We start from the raw sequence: 27,007 nt of genomic DNA on the forward strand, positions 1-27,007 counted from the left end.
CTAACAATCAGACCTCTGGCATCACTCTGTGCCATGAAGACTTTGCTATATTTCTCTCTGATTTATATGGCCTTTGTACTTTGTGTGCACTAAAGAGTCTTTATCTTAAAAAAATCTAAATGAATCCCTGGGAAGAAACGTAGTGCGTAGTGTTTAAGCCTAACACTTTGTGTTCAAGATAAAAAATAGAGATGTCTTGATCTGAGTGTGTAAACTAAGGTAATTTATTGAAAACCAAAGTGCAATAGCAGTGCTCTACATTTGAATTTGTTTGAACTTGAACTTTTGAATTTTCAATAACCTGCAGAAAAAAAATACACTAATTTTGCTGGCTTTCCATTCCCCAAACAAACTCTCAAAACTCAGTGTTTGAGCCACCAGCCATCTGCACAGTTGGAAATGTGAGCCAGGCCCCTGAGACTGCTATTCTGTTGGGCCAAACTCAAGATAATGATCACTTGAAGCTTCCGTCTTACAGCATTTCTTCTTAATTTCTCTTCTGTTTTTTTGCAGGTTATTACTTTGGAAGGATGGGTGGACATCATGTATTACGTTATGGATGCGCACTCCTTTTACAATTTTATATATTTTATATTTCTTATTATAGTAAGTATACTCTAATTGAACGTATTTCATATTTTCAGCCTGTTTCACCATATACATGAGTAGAGCACAATGACAGGAAGTGGAATTTACTAAATTACAATTCAGACCAATTTAACTCAACCCTGGTCCATACATTTGTGAAATATTAAGTAGTATATACAAATGTACAGGTGACATTACAAATAGATCTGTTTCTCAGTGTGACCTATAAAAGCTTAAAGTGAACCTTGTTTAGAATTCAGAAATTTGACTTGAGAATGGCTTTAAAATGACAGCTCAGTTCCTGAGTATGAATTGAGCAAATATACACACAACATCGATAATAATAAGAAATGTTTCTTGCATCAAATCAGCATATTAGAATGACTTCTGAAGAATCATGTGACACTGAAGAATAATGTAATGATGGTGAAAATTCAGCTTGGTCATCACAGGAATAATTACATTTTAAAATATTTTAAAATATTATTAATAATTAATACAAATTCATAATACTATTTTAATTTCAAGCAATAATATTTCACAATATTGCTGTTTTACTGGATTTTTTGATCAAATAAATGCAGCCTTGGTGAGCATTAGAGACTTCTTCAAAAAAGAAAAAATCTTGGCGACCCCAAACATTTGAATTGTAGTGTGTGTGCGCACCACTTACATGTGAGGTGTAAAACAGGCATTAAAGAGATTTCACACGTGCATGATGGTAAACTAAAGTGACTTTTGTTTCCCTCAGGTCGGTTCCTTCTTCATGATCAACCTGTGCCTGGTTGTAATAGCAACCCAGTTCGCAGAAACAAAGCAGCGTGAGAACCAGCTGATGCAGGAGCAGCGAGCATGCTACGTCTCCAATGACAGCACCCTTGCCAGCTACTCTGAGCCGGGGAGCTGCTACGAGGAGATGCTCAGGTACATCAGCCACCTGTACCGCAAGGTGAAGCGTCGCGCTTCCCGCATCTACAACGCCTGGCAGAGCAAGCGCAGAAAGAAGGTGAACCCCAACAGCGTGCTGAGTGGAGGAGGAGGAGGAGGAGGAGGAGGAGGAGGAGGAGGAGGAGGAGGCAGTGGCGGCGGGGTCAACGGTCACAGCAGGCACAGGGGTGGTGGACACTGGGTCCGTTCCATCCACAACCTCATCCAACAGCACCAACGACAGCACTGTCACCTCAGCAATGGCAACCCCAGTCCTGTGGCCTCTACTGGGCCCGGCGAGGCTCTGGAAATGAGGTCTAACACAACAGGGCCACAACTGGCCGTGTCCTCTCAGCCAACTGGCATGCACAATCTTTCTTCCAGGACTCAGTCAGTGCACAGCATTTATCAAGGTGACTTTCACGAGGCCCCACAAGGGCGAACGAGCGCCATGGTGGGTCTTCCAGCGCTTGGACGACTAAATGGGGGAATGAACTATCCAACCATCTTGCCCTCCCTCATCTGCACCTATACAGGCAGCAGTTCTTCAGGGAAAGGGAGGAGGGAATCGGATGCAAATACAGGATGTGATGCGATTGATCCTTTTGAGAAGCTGCACCAGCTCATGGGAGAACACAGTAAGTTTTTCATTGACTTCGTTTCCACTTCCAGTCAGGTCCAGTTGTACTCACCCTACACAGCCTGTTTCAGGATAAAGAAAGGCATTCTGAGAAGTAATTGTCAGGCAGTCCTTTATGAATGCGACAGAAAATCGATACCTCAAATGTTAAAGTCATTAATACAATCTTTTAAGGAGTGAGGCGACAGCTAGCACTCCAGCGATTGCGGCCGTCAAGCCCTTTGAAATCCTACGTCGACCGTTGATTCCTTCTGTACAATGGAGGCAGCTGGCTTATTCTGTCATTGGAGGGAAAAGATCAGTTGGTTTTCAATGATTTAGGCTGCTGAGGTTTCTAGTTGAGTAGCATTAAAGATTTAATTCACTCAAATAGAAAAAAAATTATCATCATCTCATGTCTTTCCCAACCCATATAACTTAATTTTTACCACAGCTCTCATTAAATCCACATTCACATATATTCACGCATGTCTGTAAGACGTCAGTGATCAGAAATGCCACTAGCTTGATAAAACTGGAAGTAAATGCATAAAGTCAAAATTAATATACTGTATACGTTTATGCTCTATAGGTGAATTTTCTATTTAAGTCGAAATTGACATTAAAGGTTGAGTTTTGACTGTCTGACACAGAATAAGAGGCAAGACACGGGGCATGAACCAAAGAGGAGTAGACAGTTTTCTTACTAGAGTATTAATCCAAGAAAGAATATCAGACGTTCATTATGCAAGCTGTTACACTCCTTTAGGCAAATGTTCAGAAATATGAAAGATTTGGAAAATGTGAAAGAATTGGATGGGAATGCAGTAACTGGTTCTTCTGTGTTTTGTAACCAATCGTAATGTGACAAATTTTACAATGCAGATTTTCATTGAATAATTATTTAAAGGGATAGTTCACAAAAAATTGACCTTATGTCAACATTTAATCACCATCATGTCATTCCAGGTTTGGATAAACATAAGAGATAAACATGAGATATTTTGAAAAATGTTTTTTTTTTTTTTTTTTTGTCTATACAGTGCAATAGAAGTCAAGGGTAACCAAAACTGTTTGGTTTCCAACATAATTTAAAATCATACAGGTTTAGAAGACATGGAAAATGGATAGAATTTATTGTTTTTTAGGTCAATTGCTCCTTTAAATCTATAATGAGTTTCAGTGACAAATTTACTGCAGGAGCAGTACTATATTCCAGTTTGGAATAAATAAGTAGAATTTAGTACATTTGGTTTTGCAATATATTGTTTGTTCAGCCCCAGAGAACCAAGGCATCTCTTTCAGTTTTCATTTCTATATCAGTCTGTTGCAGAGTGACTATTTGTGGATTTCTGTCTTGGAATATGCATGTTTCCTTTGAATTCACTGCCTTTGCCAGCAGTAATTTTTGATTGCTGCTCAAGTCACCTCCACTTCAGCTCATTACCACAGGCTAAAGTGGGACACTATGTATGATTATGTCCTCAGGAAACACATTAGTATAAGAGTACAGCCACAGACATACTCCGATTAGACTGATTCGTGTTATTTAAAGTAGTGAGATCACAAGGCCAAAAGAGGACTTACAGCATATATTGAGCACTGCCTTGACTGTGGCTAGAATGTAAACCAATAGACTAACTAGTTGAAGTAACTGGTAAAGTGGAACACATTAGGTCTAGATATGTGTAATCATTCAAAGAAGTGACCTTACATTAAATAAACGTTATACGCCAGGTTGAATAAATCATGTGAATGATTTAGACATCATGTTCCTCCTGAGAGATGTGCTCAATCTAGAAGGAAGTAATGGACAATGGCAACCGACAAATCAGCAATTGGTGTTTGGGAATGTTACTTTTAAAAACAACATGATTATTGCATTACAAACTACATTATAAAAAATAACTCTTATGGTCTTTTTATGTGAAGTAATGGAAAACACTTCATTAACATTTTAATTGTACCCTTATACATAACACGCATGTTAGCTTCCTAAAGCAAATGTAATGGTTCATTTGAGTTTCCTTAATGTATTGAAATGCATGAAACGCAGTAACTGTTGACTGACTGTGCTTTCCCCCCATGTAGGCCACAGTCGTGTGCTGTTGCAGATAGCTGGTGTGGTGCCCACTCCGTTGCTTCTTGAGCTCCTGAGTTGCCCATATTGCGCAAGGGCCCTAGAGACCATGGATCTGGAGCTCAGTGATTCAGAAGGGGACGTGGTGTACGAGTTCTCCCATGGAGCAGAGTTCAAACCCAGCCGTGTATCCCGTCATAAAATACTGGAGAAGCGTATCCGCCTGGCTCAGTACTGGGAGGACTTCCGGGACCGATTGACACGCATAGTGGATAGCAAATACTTTAATCAAGGAATCATGATTGCCATCCTTATCAACACCTTGAGTATGGGGATTGAATACCATGAGCAGGTGAGTGCAAGTGTGGGTTCCTTCAGGAATATTCTGAACGCTTGCATTGCTTTGATAGAGTGCTGCAGGGAGGACGTATTCTTGTTGGCCAAAACCCAAAAACTAGATAGCATTTTAGATTTTCCGGCTCTATTGGCATGAAGACAATAGGTTTTTAATGGGTTTTTGGTTAAATGCTTACAACAAGATCTTTGGTTAACACAAGCTAAAGATATTTTCTGATGTTTTATACATCAGTAATACCAGTGCACCACCCCCACACCCCCACTTGTGATTGAAATGAAGCTTTTACTTGTCTTGAAAAAGGCAGCATCTAAAACAGGGGTCACCAACATGGTCCAGATTGAAGCTGAATATATACTAGTGTCTGTAAATATTAAACTGCAAAATACTATTTAAATATTACTCCTGCATGTTCTGCGTCTGTGTGGATGACGGGCGCCGCGCACGCACTCGCTCTTGTAGTCTCTGCCGTGTGTAGTCTCTGCCGACACGAACATGTCACTTCATGAGAATTTACCGTTTCATTTGAGAAAACTGGGTGCGTCTCATTCAGCTCCCTGGTTCAGAAGTCAGGGCACTGATCAGGACACAAGTCAATGGGCTGATCCCTGATGATCAGTGCCCTGACTGAACTAGGGAGCTGATTGAGACGCGCACCCACTGTCATATCATGAACACAGACACTCAAAGGTATTCATGGTATTCACGGCAACCCGTCAAAATAAAAATTTGGTTTAACTTGAAGAAATTGACTACATATTGTAGCCTACAGTAAATTTAACTACGTCTCTATGTAATAATAATACATTTATAAATACTAATAATAATAATTATGAAATAAATAATACTAATTATATAATTTGTAATGGTTGCTTATTTTTCACTTGATCTTTCGTTTATAAACAATGTTTACTTTTAAACAGCATACAGCCTTTACATGTTTGTGTATTATTTACTTATGATTATCATCATAAATAATAAACATTGATTTAAAAAAAAATTGTTAAATAAAATAAAAATAAAAAACATTTTGCTGTGGTACCAAAATTGGTACAGAGTACCGTAAAATGTTTATGGTATTGGTACCGACTAGGGGTGGCACGGTACATGGAAAAAAACCGAACCGTTCGGTTCGCTTGTCTCGGTTCGGAGTGTGTGCGTCGCACGGTTCGACTCATGTACAATGTATCCTCGTGCCCGAATGTTACCTCAGACAATGGGTGTCCTTTTCGCGAGAAATAAGAGGTGTGTGTGTGTGTGTGTGTGTGGACAATACAGTAAAGTAAAAGTGGAGTGCTGCAGGTCACGTCACGTGTAGAAATGCAAGTGGGAGAGATAAGGAAGACTGCCCGGAGTTGTTGGAGGATGCGCTAGCGTCATATATAAGGCAGGGCAGATGCAGTGCGGAGAGCGGGAGCCGCGCGCGCCCTTTGCGCATACACACTGGCAGTGTTTGTCTCGCGCAGCTGAACCGCGGCTCATGTATTGCAAATACAGACAAATATAGTCCATTCTGTCACATTTTCCGGTGTTCTCCTCCGACCCCTGTCTGTCTCATGCTTTGATTTATGATGGCAGCATATATCTGCTACAAATGCGACCGTGTTCCCCTCTGTCTCATACACACATGCATTTATAACATGTTGTTATTAAGTAGTTCACATGATAAATGTAACATTTAAAAGTTAAGATATGCTTCTAGTTTTAAAAATGTAAACATGCCTTTGAAGTTTGGGCAAAAACTTCTGGCAGTGTTGTGTTTTCGTGTATTTTATTTTATTTTTTCAAAGCGCTGGATGTCATATGGTGATTGTGAAACACACGGAACACTTCATGGTGAAGTTTGTTAATCAGGTCAGCTGAATTAAAGCCACAGTGCATTGTTCTGATCAAAAAATGTATATGATTAACATGAAAAATGTTACGCCAATGTGTCGAACTCGGTAGACAGCCAGTTAGGAAACAACTTGATATAACAATTTTTTAATACTGTATCCTAAATTGTGGATGATTAAGCTATATATATCATGTGCTGAAGTACATTTCTGGAGTGTTAACGATGAAAAAAACCAACAAGAACCATACAGAACCGAAAACCGTGACCCTAAAACCGTGATACGAACCGAACCGTGGGTTTTGTGAACCGTGCCACCCCTAGTACCGACTACTGCAGGGGTGTCCAATCCTGCTCCTGGAGGGCCACTGTCCTGCAAAGTTTAGCTCCAACCCCAATTAAACACACCTGAACCAGCTAATCAAGGTCTTATTAGGCATACTAGAAACTTCCAGACAGGTGTTGAGGCAAGTAAGAGCTAAACTCAGCCGGACACTGGCCCTCCAGGACCGAGTTTGGACCCCCCTGGACTACTGGAACTACTACTTCACTCTTTCAGGAGTAAAACAGTTTGGATAGTTGTTAATATGAAAATTATGATGCAATATTTAAGAGTTTTAAGTATTATATAACATGAGTAGCTCTCTGTGACTTTCATTTTTTAAAAGTAGCTCTCAAATGAAAAAAGGTTGGAGACCCCTGATCTAAAAAGTATCTAAATAAGGGCTACGGAGGATGTCAGAGACATTAAACATCACACAGGAACAGGCAAACTCCTCTACTCACTAGTCAGCTTTTGAGCTTTGTTGTGTTTATTATTGCGTTCTTGCAAGCCATTCTAATTTAAAGTTTCAGGGAAAAAGTTTTTTTTTTTAAATCATACCTGAAAGAGATTTCAGAAGCTTACTGGTGGTGACGTTGAAGTTATTTGAATGTGGTGTAGGCCAACCTAGAATTTATCATCACCCTCGACAAAAAGCTAAAAGGGAAATTTTGGATTATTGCAGAAAATAAACTCTGTGAAACAACTCAAATGTATTGGTGTAAAGGAAAAACTAAATTATGATTGATTGTTAATGACAGTTAGTAATGAAAATAAAATAGTAATTTGCAGTTAAACTGACTATATCATAATGTATTCCCCAGCTAAATGTCATTGTGACATGCACAGAGGTTAGCTATCTATTTATTTTTCATTCATAAACAGTGATGAGGATAGCCTTATTGGGCAAACAGATCTCCTGGTGGTTACATAACTGTGTTGTGTTGCAATGCCTCGGACTGCACCTCTATCTCTCCTCACCATGTTGTTGGGATGTTACTACTCATGGTTTCGCACCCAATTCTGTGATTTGACGTTTAGCCAATCTGATAGAGGTCTCACAGAAAGGAATGTGTGTGGAAGCAGTTCTGACATTTTCTGCAGCTGGTATTGAGGATAATACTGAAGAATTGAGTCTTCTTGTATATAAAACTGAATACTGTTATGCGGCGGAAATTAAACATTTACTGACATTGTTGTAATAGTTATAAAATAAATACTTTACCTGGCCAACTGCCAGGGTTTCGGTTAGTTGACTCAAGTGCCAAGATACACTTTTTTTTATTCCTTGAAAACTGTGGTGTACTAAATGTTGCTGTCATTTTACTAGCTTTTTAACACAAAATTTTGTCAAAATGAGGGTTGTGCGCAACAAACTACCATATTCTGTAAAACAGGTTGCATCACTTCCGGTTCAGGTCTTTTGTATGTGCTTTATTAAAGCTGCTGTCCGTAACTTTTTTTTGTGTTCAAGATTTACAAAAATTATATAATGAGAATGTACAACATGAATCCATTTTCCAAACCGTGTTTTTGTCTTACCCTGAATCATTATAGTACACTTATAATAAGTGTTTATATTGGGACTATTTCAGACCAGTCTGGTAGGAACCACTGCGGAGGAGCACAGTCCCTGCGTGACTCGCCATAGACATAAACAGAGAGAAGTTGCTCCGGCTGCAATGTTCTTCCGCAAGACGCAGCAGTTCTGTTTATTAACCGCTAGAGCGCAAAAAGTTATGGACTGCAGCTTTAAATATAGATGTTTTACTCTAGATAGCTTCAAAAGAGCAAGCAAAGGTGAGCATAATCGATGAAAATCGCATATGCAATTGTGAGATGGTGGTCCAGTGGGTTAAACCATGGAACTGACACACAGAAGGTTGCTGGTTCGATCCCAGCGGTCACCACCAGTGTGTCCTTGAGCAAGGCACTTTACTCCATGTTGCTCCGGGGGGATTGTCCCTGTAATATGGGCACTGTAAGGCGCTTTGGATAAAAGGGTCTGCCAAATGCATAAATGTAAATATGCAGATTGATATCTAATAGTTTTTCTTATTTTTCTTCTTCTCACTAACATTTAGATATTTAAATCGAATAAAATTTGCCTAGAAATCTAGACGCACCCTAGCGGCTGAAAATGTATTTTGCCGCGAGTGTAGTCTAGCAACACTTGGTAGACCTGAGAGCTGGAAAAACTAAACTCTGGTCAGGCCAATCACATCGTGTATAGAGTCGGTGCTTAACATAATGACGGCACGTCACGGCCGAGTTGCGGAGGTTCTGCGTGCTACTCGTTAACAAAGAAGCTGACAAACAGCTGTCTTTTGAATCGGCTTTGGCCGCGACTCTGGAAGACTTGGAGTTAAGCTTTTCTTTGTGAAAAAAACAAAGAACGGCACTGAAGTCATTCTTAAGAAAAGAAGATATGTTCGAAGTTTTGCCTACCGGATACGGCGAAAGTCTATCAACTAACGTTAGCTGGGCTTCACCTTCTTCTTTGCTCTGGTTGGTTGTGGCGCTCATGGCGCTATCTTATTGCGTGCAGAGGGAATTTGAAAGACAACCGTTTATCCCACCCCTCGGATTGAGCCCTATCAATGGTGAGTTTCCAGACCCAACATCTTGATGTGGGTCTGGCTTGTCAGGCTAGAATAAAATGGCAACAATAAAAATAACTAGCTAGGTCTGCTGATTACCTTAAAAGTCCATAGAGATCGCCGTCAGTTCGTACAGCCAATGAGACCTGTTTTCCTGTTTGTTAATGTGACGTTCGCCATAGAGCCTAGTGCATAAAGGGCTTGTGATAAATATTGTTACTCTGCTTAAAGGTAGTTTGTAGAGCGATTGGTGTTGAAATAATGTTTAGCTGCACTGGTAGAAATAAGGGTTCAGCTGCACCAGTGCACCTTAACTTTACATCATTGAAAGAGCAATATTCACAATAGGAGGTAAGTACTCTAATAATAGATTTGAACAAACCCTTTTATCTTACATGTAATTATGTGCGATTATATATGATTGATTGGTTGCTCTTTGACTAAAGCGTGGCTTGTTGAATACCAATGCGGCGCCCAGATAGCACGTCTGCTTCTGAAGTGAAAATCTTTAATCATTATGGTACTTTAAAGAACAGTTCATGTTGTCTAATTAACCCAAGACATAAAATAGGGCTCTTTTAATCCTTATTTCAGAAGCAAAAGAGGTGAAAATTGTTAGCAGACATTTGTGACTCTGGGGTTTGGAGACTTCCTTGGACAGAGATTCTTAGATCCATTTTAAATTAACTTGAATTCTTCAGTAAAATGCTTGTTAGTTTTGTCTTTTAAGGAGGGACTACTTTTTTAGGTCGAAGAACTTGTGATTGTGTCACCAATGTCAGTGCTTTACAGTAAGTTAAACGCCGTATCCCGCCGCAAGTTTTTGAGTTATGCTTTTGAGTATGTCTGATAGTAGCACATTTTAAGCGTCTATTTATAGCGCTGCCTGCTTGCTGGCTAGTCTTCCATTATATGTGTACTTAATGTATAAATATCTTTCCAGTTTTAAATTATTGTTGGCATGTCACAAGCTGTTTCCATTTCAGTAAAAAAAAAAGGTTATTACGAGTTATATCACAACTGAATCTTTATTAAAGGAACACTCCACCGTTTTTAGAAATAGGGCTTATTCAACATCTTTCCTACATTTAGATATGTGGGCAAATGCATTTTTGTCTCAGTGCATGCATTGTTTTAGTTTGGCAGGGTCGCCGCTAGCTTAGCTTAGCATAATGAATGGAATCCTATGTTGCCAGCTAGCATGTCCCGAGTAAAAGTGATCCAAAAAAAACAACAACACCTAATTACTTCTTGTGGCCTGCGTATTCACAACGAATACAAATAGCGATGCAGATTAAGACTAGGCGATTTCCTAGGCAGATATTGACTTGGGACTATATTATGGGGAAGCCCAGGCGAAGCACTGCTACATGGGCTCAGAGATATCACGCAACACATGAAATCAAAGTTTCATGTGTTGCATGATATCTCTGCGCCCAAGTAGCAGTGCTTCGCCTGTGCTTCATCCTAATAAAGTGGATACGCAGGCCACAAGAAGTAATTAGTTGGGTTTTTTTTTTTTTGATTATACTGATTATACTGTATTTTTCAATTGCTTGAGGAAAGAGGTTGCCTGTAGTTATACTGTGTATGATGTGATAGACAGGTTGTTTACTGAGCAACTGCCGTTTATTTGAAATCAATTGTTTGCTTATCCATATAGGTGCTTGTTCTGTTCTGTCAGCTATTGGAATAAATTGTCACTACAGTAGTAATTGAGGGAGGATTACAGTAATGAGATAAGGCTGGCTGCATTGATCTATGTACTGAATGCTCTTGGCATAGTGGGGAGAAAGATCAGCGACTCAGCAGAGTCTCCACACTCTCGAGTCAATCAGCCACCTAATCGGATTTACATGGGGCCACTGACAGTCTTCATCATTACTGCATCAGTCAAAGTCACTCCACTGAGCCTACGCCACTGTTCACCCCATCACTGAAGTATGCATGGGAAGTTGACGTATCCTGCAGTCGGATGTGCTATTCCCCTTCTAAATTTTTTTTATTTTATTTTAAAGCCATTTGTTGGTTTGAACATCCTGACTAGCACAACGTGACAACAGTGGCTCAACCCATGGCACGAGTTTGGGGTGGGGCTATCTGTTTCTGTGACCAATGGCAGTGTTTGGTATTTCAGATTTGATCATTTTTCATTATTATTCAGCTTTTATAGCATCATATTAATTAAAAGACTATACAGAATGTTTTGTATGTTTACAAATGAATTTATCACAGTGCAAATGTGAGTATCACATACTGTTTTAATTATGCAAAGATAATTACTGTTTTCAAACAAGTTTCAAACACTCTCCTCATCTTCCATTAGTTGGTTAAACAATGTTATTATGTCTACTGAATTGAGCTGAATAATATCCTCTGTATTGGAAATGTTTCTTAATTGATTAATTGTACAACTTTAACAGTTGTTTACCTCTTTATTAAACCGTGTTTACACCAGATGCGATAAAAGCCGATTGAACTCATTCTAATCAGTGATGCTGTCTACACTGGATGTGGTGCGGCATTAGCCTGGTCCTACCAGACTCTCGTACATCTCATTTGTACAGAGAGTCTGGCCACTCTCCATTGACAAGCATTAACTTCCTTGAAGACGGGTACTCTGTTGAAGTTTAAAACTATTGGATCTGCCCAGAGCCACTATGGATCTGCCATAACCAATCGCTAACGTTTGGTCGTGACGCATGTCATCTCAAACTAGCGCACGACATCAACGTCATTGTTCTCAGCCACTTCCTCTGTTTGCTGATTGGACCGGTTAAATTTTGACCGGAGAAAACCAAAGAATATACCGCAATCCCAGACGGAGTACTGAAGGAAAATGAAAATTGAGCAGAAGTATGTAGGAGGGCGGAGGCAGGCTAGTAAACTGTAAACGGCTGCTCGGTTCTATATCTGATGTACTACAAGCTCTTGTGCTACTTCTGATACAAAGGACAAATGGATTTGCAACAGACGCTTTGTCACGTACACTTTGGATAGCTTCTAGCTGTTACGTTGCATACAAATTCATAAAAAAATATGTACATAGACTAGGGGTGTAACGGTACATGTATTCGTACCGAACCGTTTCGGTACAGGGCTTTCGGTTCGGTGCACGCGTGCAATCTTTAACAGTTAACAGTCGGCTTGTTTTAAGAGCGGAACACACTTCAATCCAAGTTCCCACACGAACATATTAAGTATTCAGTCCATTTTATCACAAAATTCAAACGATAAATGCCGTTTTGACACTTAATGTGGTGTGAATCACTGATCACAGTTCAAGCGGCCGTGCGACGCGATTGATCATCTCTTACTAAAGAATAAACATGAATGACCATCTGAAGGTATGCTGAGGATACATTACAACTGAAGGTCACGTATCATATGCGGTGTAATCGCTCAATCAGTGTTTCAACGGCGGAAAGACCTCAATATAACTGTAAACTAAACAATGTCATGTAGCATCACATTTACCTCAGGCAGTCATTCAGTGTCCACAGAATTTTATTCACTAGAGAAATCAACTCTTTCACTAAATATGTGCACTATATTTGTCACGGTCGTATCGTGCTGCAGTGAAGAGGCGATACGGGACTTCAACAAAGACAGGTATTTATTCAAAAGAACGCTGGACAGAACACAAAGCTGCATCAACATGACATGTAAACATAACTGAGACCAGACAAGGAATGAATGAACACGAGGGAACTAAATACAAACACTGATGACTTCCTAACGAGGGGCACAGGTGATACAGATAAGGATAACTAAACACAGCTGAACAGAACTAGACTAACGGAGAAAGTGGCGGGAAACATAGACAAAAGGAACATGTAACTAAAGCAAACAACATGACAGAAACACAGATATGTGACAATATTAGCCTATATATTCATTATATTCTACTTAACTGTATTCAACTTAGTGATGTCTTGATTATTTAATGTATGTTTAAATAAATAAGTCATGAAAATGACAGACAATGTGTATAAATGATTATATTTCAACAACAAATTGGAGAAGAAACTATTTTATAATTAGATTTAGAAGTTAATGCAAAAACTGCCTAATGTGAAGTTAATATGTTAATATGCATAAAATGTGTTATTTGAGTGTTGATTTATTATACCTAAAAATAAATAGCAACTGAATTTAGGCATATAGTTTGGGCTCTGTGTGAGTAAGGGCCCCCTATATAGCTTACATCAATATCTTCAATAAACTTTTTGTTATAATTTAATTCATTCAAGGACAGACACTTTTTTCCAGTAAACCATTGTTTAATAAAAATAAATAAAAAGCAATTTTGTAAATCTGCTGTACCGAACCCGTACCGAACCGTGACTTCAAAACCGGGGTCAGTTTTGTGTACCGCTACACCCCTAACATAGACACATTATGCATAATCTACTTAGCTTTACCCAGAAATGTATCATCATCATCATCATCATCATCATCACACATCTGTCTCATTATGCCGTGTTTATCTTGAAATTATTCTGGTCACTTGGGTTGGTTTAGAGCTGTAAAATGTTGAGCATTCTCAAATAGCCGTGAAAGTTACAGACAGTGTTGTTGTTTTTCATTCCTTTTGCCTTTTCTGAGTTTTTCTGCACTCAAGAGGTGCATAAAGAAGTGGGGAATGTGTGCTATATGCATCATGGGATATGATGGAGGAAGAGGGCAATAAAAGGTTGCTGCAGCCGACTCCCTTTGGAGAAGTGCAGCCATCCTCTGCTAACATCACTCTCCTTTAGTCTGCCATGTTGCCGCCACTGAAAGCCCAGTGTCCCGACATGCATTTTCACTGTCATTGCTTTTCCATTGCTCTGTCCAGCAAATGTGCCTGATGCAGCAGCAGTGGGAATTTGTAGCTTTGCACTCAGACCATTTTCAGGAAAGCTGGGATGGATATTCGATTTGTGTAGTGTAAATGTTTCAGTCGAAAATAAAAAAAATATTTACTCACCCTCATGTTGAAAGGATATTAAAAGGGTCTTATTAAAGTATTATAAAAAAAATAGTCCATACGCTATATTTCAAATCTGAACTGATACAATAGATTTGTGTGAGAAATAGACATTCACATAATTATTTACAGATAATCTTCCCATTTGGGTGTTACAATAATTGCTGCGATCATTGAGGATCATTAAGTCATTAAGGTCGAGACTCGAGAACCGAATTAGTCTGATTTGTGAACAAATCCATCAGACCACTTTTGTATAGTTTTGTATAATCATTCATTGATCTGACTTACAAGAATGATTTGTTCACGAATCGAACAGCGCTACTTCTCTCATAAACTCACATCATGCTCCAAGGAAATCTCAGTTGGATGACAAGATTGTCAGTAAATTATATTTTGGTTGTGATACTTTCATACCTGTAGTTCTTTAGAGGGTAGAACCCTCCATTGTTTTGTTGTGGCGGGATGAGCAAGAGGATCTGGGGAGAAGGGATCAACAACAATACAATTGTTTAATATTTTAAAACCAAAAATTCACTGATCCTCTCTGTCACTGGAAAAAAAAACACAGCATTTTGTTGGAAAAATTATGCACAGGCTGGAAGATTGTGTTTAGAATGAATCACGACTGAGCTCAGGCTATGGCACTGCATAATGGCACGTGTCTCACTTTATGAGGAAAATTACACTAAACAATGTTTTTGCCCCCTGGCATATTTTTGAATCTGTTGCTTCAAAGTTGTTCTGGCAAATTAGCATTATATTTTTATTTCAAGCCAAATTAGAGTTAACACACTTCAACAATCTTGGCACCTGAGGTGGTGTCCGCTGCTGGAATAATGATTCACAAAGCAACCGGTTCAACACGACACAAGCACATCTGTTTATGTATACATGTACATATGCATAAATTGTAAGCTTTAAATGGTAATTTTCCTACTGAAAATGTGACTACCATCTGTTTTATGTTGACACTGCTAGCTTATATTAGCAAATAGTCTAATATAGTCAGTTTTTTTTGTTGTTGTTTATTCTTGTTACCTTCAATACTAATGTAGCCTACAAAATTTGTGATGCTAAAATTGCGTAGAACTATATATTGGTATAATGAAAGGTTTTCATTTTTCTTTTACTAATCAGTTACTAATCTGTTGTTCCTGGGTAACAAGCAGTCTGGGGAAGTTGCTTATAAATATTCATGAAGTACATTGATTAATGTATGTAGATCAATGCAGGCAGCAGAGGCTGTAGAGCCCCCTAGTGGTGACCTGTCAGCACAATTTTACTTTTTAATGGGTTTATACCATGGTTTATCCTTGCAAACTTATTCAATTATGAGACAGGCATAGATAACCTATATTTTGTAATAGAAACTTATTTAATTGGTAACAATTTACAGCAAGGTTTCTCTCAGCATTCACTAAAATGAACTAAAAATAAACAACAATTTACAGCATTTATTAATCTAGATAATGTTAAGTGTAAATGTATTGTTCTTTGTTGATTCATGTTTGTTCATAATAGATTAACTAATGCTAATGTATACAACTTTAAATATTAAAAATGTGTTAGTATATGTAGAATACATACACCCTTTAAAAAAAAAAAAAAACGATCAATGGGGTTCAATATAGACGAGTTCTTTACTTTTAAAGAAACCGTTATGCCAAAAAAAAAGGTTCTATATAACGAGAAATGTCTTAAATGATTGTTTAATTTTCAAGTTTAATCAAGTTATTTTATTTTGTTTCTAGTGATATGAGTAGTTTAATTATTAAGATGTAATTAAAATAAAAATTAATTAAAACTAAATCCATTAAATAATCCCATGATGGGAACCTCTAAATGATGAAGCGTCTGAAAAACACTTTAAGGTTCTATATACCACTTCTTCTAAGAGTGTAGATTAGTAAATACTGTATAATTTTTTGTTATTTCATTATATGCTTTAATGCAGTTTTATGTTTCTGTAAAAGCGCCAATAGGAGAGAGAGAGAGATATCAGTAGCAGTGAAACCTTAAAGTACACTGTTTTATCTTTCTAAACGAAAGTGTTTAACGTGATGACTTTCAGTTTGCCCGTAGCAAGGGTGATTGTCTAACGGTTTGACGTATTGATTTTATAACAGTGTGTTAACGTGAACAGTATCCAGGTGAACGCCGAGGGTGGCTGCTCTTATAATGGGCAGCGGAACTAAGAGCTTCATATCATTTATGCTTCCTTAAGAATGTATTTATTGATTTGCACTGTGCTAAAGAACTGAAGAGTGCAGTGGTAATACTTCAGTCACAAGAGTTGGTACAGTCTGCATCAGCAAATGCAAGGAGACTAATTCTCTGGCCCTGAAACTGCTTATGATGGACAGATTTTAGAGGTATCGTCCGTCTGATTGATCTGTGTTGCTTTGCTCTCTCAATAAAAGAGCTTATAATGCTTTGGGTTTGATTTTGCTTATCTAAGCTCAGCGCTGGAGCTGTTTGTGTAAAACTGAACAATTGTAATATCTTTCTCATTTGGCCCAGAGGTACTGTGTTACATAAACGCTCCATTTATCATTTGACTGTGCTCCGTAGTTTTGCAGTTCTCTGTATTTATATACTGCACTCTGACTCGCACCCTCAGGCGTTTCACGTGATGATGTGAGAGTAAAGGTGTGTGAAGGTGCCAATATGAGGGTCAGTGATTAAGGTCACTCACATGTTGTATTCCCAGCAGTATCTTGGCATGACTTTGGTTTGCAGAAGGTAATGAGGTGTGGCTCTGTTTCCTCTCACAGCCCGATGTGCTGACAACTATTCTGGAGATCAGCAACATCGTCTTCACTAGCATGTTTGTCCTCGAAATGCTTTTCAAACTGCTGGCCTTTGGTACCTTTGGCTATATCAAGAACCCCTACAACATCTTTGATGGGATTATTGTAGTCATAAGGTAAGATCTGTTATACATCTATATCTATACCCCTGCTGAAAAATCCAGCATAAACCAGCATGAATTCCATGCTGGTCAGAGCTGGTATAGTGCTGGTCTAGCTAGCCATGCTGTTCTCAAGCAAAACCGAGCTGGTGTAGCTGTAGGTCATAACGTTTTCTATGTTCGTGACCAGCAACTAGCATCCCATATACCTTTTGCTGGTGACCGGCAATGCTGGCTGTTTCAGCAGGGAATTATATTATGTATTAAATGTATTATGTTGTAGCATTCAATAAATGGAAAATTGATAAAATACTTCAAATTTACACTACTTTTTTCACTACAGATGTTTTCAATTTTTTTGAAAGAATTATCTTATGCATTTATTGATCAATAATACAGTAAAAGCGGTATTATTGTGAAATATGTTTTCTATTTTAATATATTTTATTTTAATTACTTTGATTGTCCAGCTGAATTTTCAGCATCATTACTCCAGTCTTCAGTGTCACATGATCCTTCAGAAATCATTATAATATGATGATTTGATGCTCAAGAAACATTTATTATTTTCTCATTTCTTATCAATATCAAAAACAGTTGTGCTGCTTTATATTTCATATTTTTTTAGGATTCTTTGATTAATAGAAAGTTCAAATGTTTTTGTAACATTATACAAGTCTTTACTGTCATTCTTTATCAGTTAAATGCATCCTTGCTGAATAAAAGTATTACTATTATTAGTATGTTTCTTACAACAATAACAAAAATTGTATTGACCTCAAACTTTTGAACGATAGTGGATAATTAAATATTTTAATAAAATTATACAATTATTATTAAAGATTTTGTGATGATGAAATGAAACAATAAAAATACACTCACCTAAAGGATTATTAGGAACACCTGTTCAGTTTCTTATTAATGCAATTATCTAATCAACCAATCACATGGCAGTTGCTTCAATGCATTTAGGGGTGTGGTCCTGGTCAAGACAATCTCCTGAACTCCAAACTGAATGTCAGAATGAGAAAGAAAGGTGATTTAAGCAATTTTGAGCGTGGCATGGTTGTGGGTGCCAGACGGGCCGGTCTGAGTATTTCACAATCTGCTCAGTTACTGGGATATTCACCCAAAACCATTTCTAGGGTTTACAAAGAAGGTGTGAAAATGGAAAAACATCCAGTATGCGGCAGTCCTGTGGGCGAAAATGCCTTGTTGATGCTAGAGGTCAGAGGAGAATGGGCCGACTGATTCAAGCTGATAGAAGAGCAACTTTGACTGAAATAACCACTCGTTACAACCGAGGTATGCAGCAAAGCATTTGTGAAGCCACAACACGCACAACCTTGAGGCGGATGGGCTACAACAGCAGAAGACCCCACCGGGTACCACTCATCTCCACTACAAATAGGAAAAAGAGGCTACAATTTGCACAAGCTCACAAAAATTGGACAGTTGAAGACTGGAAAAATGTTGCCTGGTCTGATGAGTCTCGATATCTGTTGAGACATTCAGATGGTAGAGTCAGAATTTGGCGTAAACACAATGAAAACATGAATCCATCATGCCTTGTTACCACTGTGCAGGCTGGTGGTGGTGGTGTAATGGTGTGGGGGATGTTTTCTTGGCACACTTAGTGCCATTTGGGCATCTTTTAAATGCCACGGCTACCTGAGCATTGTTTCTGACCATGTCCATCCCTTTATGACCACCATGTACCCATCCACTGATGGCTACTTCCAGCAGGATAATGCACCATGTCACAAAGCTTGAATCATTTTAAATTGGTTTCTTGAACATGAAAATGAGTTCACTGTACTAAAATGGCCCCCACAGTCACCAGATCTCAACCCAATAGAGCATCTTTGGGATGTGGTGGAAACGGGAGCTTCGTGCCCTTGATGTGCATCCCACAAATCTCCATCAACTGCAAGATGCTATCCTATCAATATGGGCCAACATTTCTAAAGAATGCTTTCAGCACCTTGTTGAATTAATGCCACGTAGAATTAAGGCAGTTCTGAAGGCGAAAGGGGGTCAAATACAGTATTAGTATGGTGTTCCTAATAATCCTTTAGTTGAGAGTAAATGACATTAAAATTACCTAAAGTTTTACTCATTAAAAAATGTATTGGACATGCGTCAGCTACCCAGATGCTATTGTGAAAGATAGTAGTCATTTTAGCAGGGCTTCTTGTTAAAATACATATTGAACAGTCTTTTAAGTGCTTGTAAGCATACATAAGCAATGTTGAGGTTGTGGTTTTTTCATCTGAACTATTAAATATATAACCATGTGTTTCGATGGCAGTGTGTGGGAGATCATAGGGCAGGCGGATGGTGGTCTTTCAGTGCTGAGGACATTTCGTCTCCTGCGTGTTCTCAAACTGGTGCGCTTCCTCCCTGCACTGCGCAGACAGCTGGTGGTGCTTATGAAGACCATGGACAATGTGGCAACATTCTGCATGCTGCTCATGCTTTTCATCTTCACGTTCAGGTGCAGACCACACCCACACCCTCATTCAGCCAGTTAGAACCAGGCTTGTTGCACAGTGCCCCCAACACTATAGCTAATCCTGACAGTTTAATTTAGAAAAGGCTATGCTACATTGATTTGTTTTTATTGAACGTAATTTTGCAGTTATGCACTTAAATGTTAATACATTTCATTTTTATTTGACTGTCAATACAGCATTCTTGGAATGCATCTGTTTGGATGCAAATTCAGCCTGAAGATGGAGAATGGAGACACCATTCCTGACAGGAAAAACTTTGATTCCCTGCTGTGGGCCATTGTCACAGTGTTTCAGGTCAGAACAGAAACTGTGCTAGCTGTACATAGATCTGTCCTTACTTACAATGAATAGAGTAGATATTTTTTCATACTCTGAAATATTGACATATCAAAATGTAAAGTGTGTTGTAAATAATGACTTATTTTTGTCAGGTATGATTTTATAAATATTTTTATATCCCATAAACCAATTTATTAACTCCATATCTATATCTTGAGCTAAAATAGTAGCTACTGTGCAGCTCACTACAATTGAAAGTTTTTGCATCAGCACAATTTTCTGAATTGCTGAACCTGCACTGTATCTTCCTACCATGCACATTTACAGCTATTCTCACTAGATTATCGCAACAGTATTTTGTGGTTAAAAAATACTTAATTGCTAGACTGGGAAAGCCAATTACTTTCACTTCAGTAAGGAGCTGAACTCTGAATAGTTTGTACCGTATCATCACAAAACACTATTCAAACTGGGGCTACAGCATCAAATTCTGTATTAATTTCCCCACTGTAATTCAGATACAAGAAAACATGTATAGGAAAACTTTACTCTATTGCACATTTAATTAATATGTCAAAGTTTTTTGTTTCTTTACTCAGCCGTTCTCTGTTCTCTATTGTTTCTCAGACAAACTGTTTGCGTGTGTATTTCAGATTCTGACCCAGGAAGACTGGAACGTGGTCCTCTATAATGGAATGGCTTCCACCTCACCATGGGCGGCTCTTTACTTTGTGGCTCTGATGACGTTTGGGAATTATGTTCTCTTTAACCTGCTTGTGGCCATCTTAGTGGAGGGGTTTCAGGCAGAGGTATAAAAAAACTTCTATCACAGCTGGCTCTGTTACAGTGTTTTGTTTATCCCTTTAACTGTCACCCCCCTTTTTGAGAATACACATGAAAATGCACGATCCAAACTTAAGGGCTGTAATTCAAGAATGCTTTGGAATATAGACCAAAGTTTGGTCTCGTTTTAAAGACGACATTCTGCAGATTATTGCTGAAGTGAAAGCAATTCAAAATATGAAAGTATGAAATAGTTATGGAAGTTTAAATTTACTGTAAATGAAAAATACTGTACTAAATATTTTTTATTTCATATAAAATATATATTTTACAAAAAAGAATTTACTCTAAAATTAATATAAAATCAAAGCCATATGTCTAACCAATTTGTGTTCCAAATTTGAAGTTGATATCACAAAAATTGAAGTCCCCATGAGATTGTGTTTAGGGTGCTGTACCAAAAATAGCCACCGGGTGTCATTCAAATTCCATTTATTGTTGTTTTGATGCATTTTCCTGTAAATTTCTGTCCAAATATTACTTCCATCACAAAACAGTCACCAAATATGGACCCTTGAGACTCAGACCTTTCCGACAATATGCGTTTTGTCAAGATTGGAAAAGATTTTGAATATAAAGTAGTTAAAATAATTGTTGTAATATGAAACATGACAGCGCCCACTAGGGGAGGAGCCCACTAGAATAATTTAGAGTAACGTTTCCATGGCAACACAATGTCCGATTTCAAAACGGTTTTCACAGGATGAATTTTGAGTTTGTAAGCTTTCAAATGATACCTAATTTGCGATAATTACTTAAATATATGATATGAAAAAAAGGCGATCAAAAAAAGAGCACCAGGCGTCCCACCTGTGGGACGGTGACAGTTAAGAGGTTAAATTTCTTAGTGCAGATAGTCTGGGGAGTTAAACTTCAATACTGCAGTCAACATAAGTATTTTTTCAACGTTTTTATTCTCTACATTACATAAATAAATAAATAATGCATTACATGTATATAAAAAAAGTAATGAATGTAATCGCTGCAAATAATAATGGTTTTCATTAGGGATGCACGATATTTATCGGACAGATAAATTATCGGGCGATATGGGTGAAAATGACATCATTTTTATTGCTCCGATAAATAAAAGAAATCCGATAACTAGATCCGATAAAGTACGTTTGCTGGTAAGTCAGTCAATCAATCTTATTTATCCGAGATTCGTCCGCTTCCCGAGTGCAAGTGAAGTGACTGTGTCTTGCTCATTACGTCATCATCTGTGAACATGTCTTCGCCAGGCTGGAAGTTTTTCCTCTGTGGCAGCGGACTCGGAGGACAATGCCATTGCTATTTGCAAAGCATGTTCAGCAATGATTCCGAGACGTCAAGTTTTAACACAACAAACCTTATATCTCACTTGAAAGGGCGTCATCGTGGCAAAGCTGTGGTATTAAAGGAATATGAAGCAGCCGCGGCAACAGCTATAGAGCTAAGCCTAAAACACGGAGCGTCAATGTCCCCATTCAGCAGACATTTGAAAATTGTAAAAAGTTTTCCAGAGACAGTAAAAAGGCTATAGCCATAAACGACAAAGTAATAGACAGTATTAAAGATGAATTTCTGTCGAGGAAACTGAACAGACAATAAAGTCAAACTAACAATTCAATCTTTAGAATCGGCTGTGGGGCTGAGTTTGCACTGAACTGGTTTGGGGGGAAAAATCAAAATGAGGAAGCCACACCATATTTTGGAGCTCCTTCCTCGATTTGGAGATCTCCAGTCTCCGGCTATACCCTTCTCCAGAATTTGAATTCTTAAGGATGCAGATTTTTGCACAAACTAAGTAGCTGCTTTCTCCAGATAGTATAGGGAGTTAAACCTCATTGCTGATACAGTGCTGCAGTGTTCGGCCCATCTGTCATGCTGGGGACTCTGTGAATTGTGTGAACTTGTTATTAGTAGGTGTAAACCTGCAAAGGCTAAAACAAACACCAACTGAACATGATATTTAGTCTCCGCAATATTTCGAACAGAGTAGCAGAGCACTGATAATACGGGCACCGCAGCTGTCTATATGCACAGCAGGCTGTGACTGAGTGAAGGGCAGTTTGTTGTTGATGCCAGAGGCCGGTGTCCTCCGAGAGAGTGACTCCTGTTTGGCTTACTGCACCATGAATAACACTTTAGTGGGTTGAGCGGTTACTGAAACACTCTGAGCTGTCTACAAAAAACTCATGTGCTTTACAGGGAGATGCTAACAGGTCTGATGCGGATGAAGAGAAGCGATCGGAAAACCTTGAAGAGGAGGAGAAGATGGGGGATACAGGTTACTTCCTTTTTCACTTAAAATGTCATTGCCGGGTAACGTCAAATGACTTTTATGCACACTTTTTACACTACATAGATCATTCAGACATAGTTAAGTCTGTTAAGACCCATTAAAGTCGGCAGTGGTCCTCCAGAGCCACATTAAAGGGATAGTTCACCCAAAAATGAAAATTAGCCCATGATTTACTCACCCTCAAGTCATCCTAGGTGTATATGACATTCTTCTTTCAGACGAATACAATCAGAGTTATATTGAAAAATGTCCTGGCTCTTCCAAGCTTTATAATAGCAGTGAATGGCTGTTACTGTTTTGAAGTCCATAAAAGTGCTCCACACGGCTCCGGGAGGTTAATAAAGGCCTTCTGAAGTGAAGTGATGCATTTGTGTAAGAAAAATATCAATATTTAAAACTTTACAAACTGTAATCTCTAACTTCTGCTAACTGTCGTACATGCATTGACGAGAGACTGGCGTTCCAGCGTATGATATATAGATATTTTTCTTACAACAAAGCACAGGACATTTTGTAATATAACTCCGATTGTGTTAGTCTGAAAAAAGAATGTCATATACACCTAGGATGACTTGAGGGTGAGTAAATCATGGGCTAATTTTCATTTTTGGGTGAACTATTCCTTTAAAGTCAATGCGTACCCATTTCACATAAATTAATCTACTGAAGAAAATTTCCCTTTTTATGCTCTTTCTGCCATATACAACTTGAATTTATTCCTGGATAATCCATTTTAATTTTATTTAATGAATGGTGTTTACTTTCATTGAACAACCTCTTTCATTTTCACCAATAGTTTTGAATATGTTCAGTCCAATGACGTCAGCGAATGGACATGTGGATCCTCGTGGCACTTTGCCCCCTCCAATAATCATGCACACTGCTGCCACACCCATGCCCACTCCAAAGAGCTCTCTTGGCCCGGAGTCAGTGTTTGGTTTGAACGAGTCCAGGCGGGGCAGTGGGATCTCAATTGATCCAAATGCTTTTGATCAGAAATCCCTGGTAAGAAAAAAATTTAAGTGTCAACCTTATGTCCTCTACAGTGACATCACAGATAGATTGCTTTAGTGTACAGTAGTTGTGAAAAGAATATAAAAAGTTTATGTCATAAGGTGAAGTGATGTCAAAATTGACCTTTTTTATGACATAGCAAGGTTAGTTTCAATTGTGACATCATGTAGGGTGACTCCCCAAAAACGTAATGATATTTATTAATAACAATTTATCATATTTTACAAGCAATATGTGTAACATGGGCACTGTAATGTAACATCTTACAAGGACATTATTTTGCTATCTCAGACTAGCCCAAGAAGATCTCCGTGCCACCCCCGTGGCTCAGGGAGTAATTGGGGCAGCCGTAGATCCAGCTGGAACAGTTTAGGACGGGCGCCGAGTTTGAAAAGGAAGGACACATCTGGAGAGAGGGAATCTCTGCTGTCTGGGGAGGGCAGGGGTAGTTTTGAAGACGAGGACTTGGAGGGTGAGAAACTAGCCAATATCAGTGGGGGCTTGCTGCAGCATCCCAGCTCTCTAGATATCCCTGAGCTGCCCCAGACCCCCAGCTTCAGCTCTTTGGGAGAATACCTCGACTGCAATGGAAGAAGCCTGCACTTACCCACTGACCTGTCCACCAACCTGAGCAAAGAAGACTCCATCGCAGAGGAGGACATGGATGATGTAAGTCATGGCTTAACACTGGAGAATCGCACCTGTGCTGTACTGTGCTGTTACAGTCAGGCAGTGCTTATGACTTGTTTTTCAAAGATGTCTTTCTAGGAGGTTGTCTTGTGAGGAGACTAATTGTCATGCTGTAATTGATTCAGCACGGTAGTTTGAAGACAGTAATTATTTTTCTTTGTGTGTGGAAAGTGACCTTTATTGGTGTCAGTGTGATGATATCTGCTCACTCAAGAGGCCTTGTCTTGAAATTGAGTTTCAAGTGCTGTGAAATTAACAGAAACAATTGAGCTACAATAAAGCCCCACATACATACAAACAACATACACAACCAGTCAAACGTCTGGATACACCTAAACATTCTAGTAACACTTTACAATAAGGTTTCATTAGTTAACTACTTTAGTTAACATTAACTAAGATTAATAAATGCTTCGTAAACGTATTGTTTATTCTTAGTTCATGTTAATTCAACATTTACTAATACATAATGAAATCAAATGTTGTATTTGTTAACATTAGTTAATACACTGTGAACTAACATGAAGAAACAATGAACTGGATTTTTTAATAACTAACATTAACAAATATTACTAAATACTGTAACAAATGTATTGCTCATTGTTAGTTCATACATTAACTAACTCTTTATAGAATTTAATCAGATTATTTTCATCATACTAAGAGAAACAACGCAAGTTGACGTTTAGTCACTGGTCTGATTTACTGACACACAGACAAAGAACATCTGACTGTACATGTCATTACATTTCAGATCAGGCATTAGAATTAACAGTTACTTACATGTTGCATTACTGTCGAGCCCAGGCACAGCACAATATTTTGTAATCCTCAACGGCATGTTTATTGCTTGGTAGCTCAATCTGGTTTAACACTAGGCCTATGTTACATGCGTGAATTGGTGGTCGGGCTAAACAGGCAGTGATGAAGTACGCGTTGATCTTCTGCAGAGGCGGCGTTTCACCACACTCAGACGTCACATCCTGGCACATTCTATGATCAAGCTTTTGTTGGGCCTGTTGTCTATAAAAGCTTTTCTTTGACTAACAAGGAAGATTTCAGCCCCCCGAAACTTACAGGATATTCTTATATCACGATTAACTTTTATATATCAAAGGCTGAATGAAAAGTTGATTTCTCAATTCATGACCCTTTGAGTAATTATTTACTCACCATTTACTCAATTGTTGTTCTAATGCCGTAGCCCTACTTGCTTTTTCGGACCACAAAAGGAGAATTTAAAAACTTTAGAAGTACTGCTCGTGCTCATCCATATAATGTCAGTGAAAAGTGACCAGCAGCAAGCTTCTTTTTTTTTTAAATGCAAAAGTATTACAGAATGATTCCATGGGAGTATACGATAGGGTTTGGTGAAAAACAACAGGAAATTTAATGCATTTAATGACTGCTCATTCGTGAAACTCTGACTCACCAGAAAACACAGGTTATGAGAAATCAAGATTAAGAAGAACGCGGCCTGAAATACAACCCATGTGCTTTCTTCTAAGCCGTTGTGTTTGTCATAATAAGAAGTTATCGCGTCGGAGTGAACTGGAGCGCTAATAGTCTTAACGAATGCGTGTATATACCCGCAGAACGCTTGGAATATATGGCACATGTCGCATGGGACCATTATGTGATACTTTTGCTTCTTTTATGAAAAGCTTGATTCTGGTCACTATTCACTGCCATTGTATGGACGAACACGATTGGGACATTTAAAAAAAATCTCATTCTTTGGTCCTAAAAAGAAAGACAACACCAGGGTGAGTAAGTGATAAATTCATTATCATTTTAGGGTGAACTATCCCTTTTATATAACTATCTATATAAAAAAAAATAAAAAAAAAAAAAATAAAAAAAAAAAACAATGGAAAAATGGGTGAACTATCCCTGTAATTGTAATAATATTTCACAATATTACTGTTTTTACTGTATTTTTGACCCCAAACTTTTGAACCATAGAGTATATTTTAGATTAATTTACCACAGTTTGTCTAGTTTCTAGTTTTGCACATTCTGTTCATTTACTCATCAAACTACTTTAAAGAAGTATTAAATGACAGTGTTGGGTTGCATTAGATGATCATATTAACAACTAATGTAATACACCATAATATCCAAGTTTTTTTTTTAAAAAACCTTTCCTGTGAAATAGAATATAAAATAT

General features: G+C 38.3%; 1 protein-coding gene across 1 annotated transcript in view; it reads left to right on the forward strand.

Annotated features, from left to right (window-relative positions):
* The window catches only part of cacna1ha (calcium channel, voltage-dependent, T type, alpha 1H subunit a), a 140,818-nt gene that overhangs the window by 80,622 nt on the left and 33,189 nt on the right, over nucleotides 1–27,007 (forward strand). Inside the window, exons 8-17 of the mRNA XM_079823823.1 lie at nucleotides 514–606; nucleotides 1,340–2,153; nucleotides 4,226–4,566; nucleotides 17,075–17,226; nucleotides 19,523–19,708; nucleotides 19,904–20,021; nucleotides 20,660–20,815; nucleotides 23,040–23,118; nucleotides 23,930–24,138; nucleotides 24,439–24,816. Of these exons, the coding sequence (XP_079679949.1) occupies nucleotides 514–606; nucleotides 1,340–2,153; nucleotides 4,226–4,566; nucleotides 17,075–17,226; nucleotides 19,523–19,708; nucleotides 19,904–20,021; nucleotides 20,660–20,815; nucleotides 23,040–23,118; nucleotides 23,930–24,138; nucleotides 24,439–24,816 (2,526 nt within the window). The remainder of the gene's footprint in view (nucleotides 1–513; nucleotides 607–1,339; nucleotides 2,154–4,225; nucleotides 4,567–17,074; nucleotides 17,227–19,522; nucleotides 19,709–19,903; nucleotides 20,022–20,659; nucleotides 20,816–23,039; nucleotides 23,119–23,929; nucleotides 24,139–24,438; nucleotides 24,817–27,007) is intronic.

This window comes from Gobio gobio (genome assembly GCF_949357685.1).
Source record: "Gobio gobio genome assembly, chromosome: 1".
Classification (NCBI taxonomy): domain Eukaryota; kingdom Metazoa; phylum Chordata; class Actinopteri; order Cypriniformes; family Gobionidae; genus Gobio; species Gobio gobio.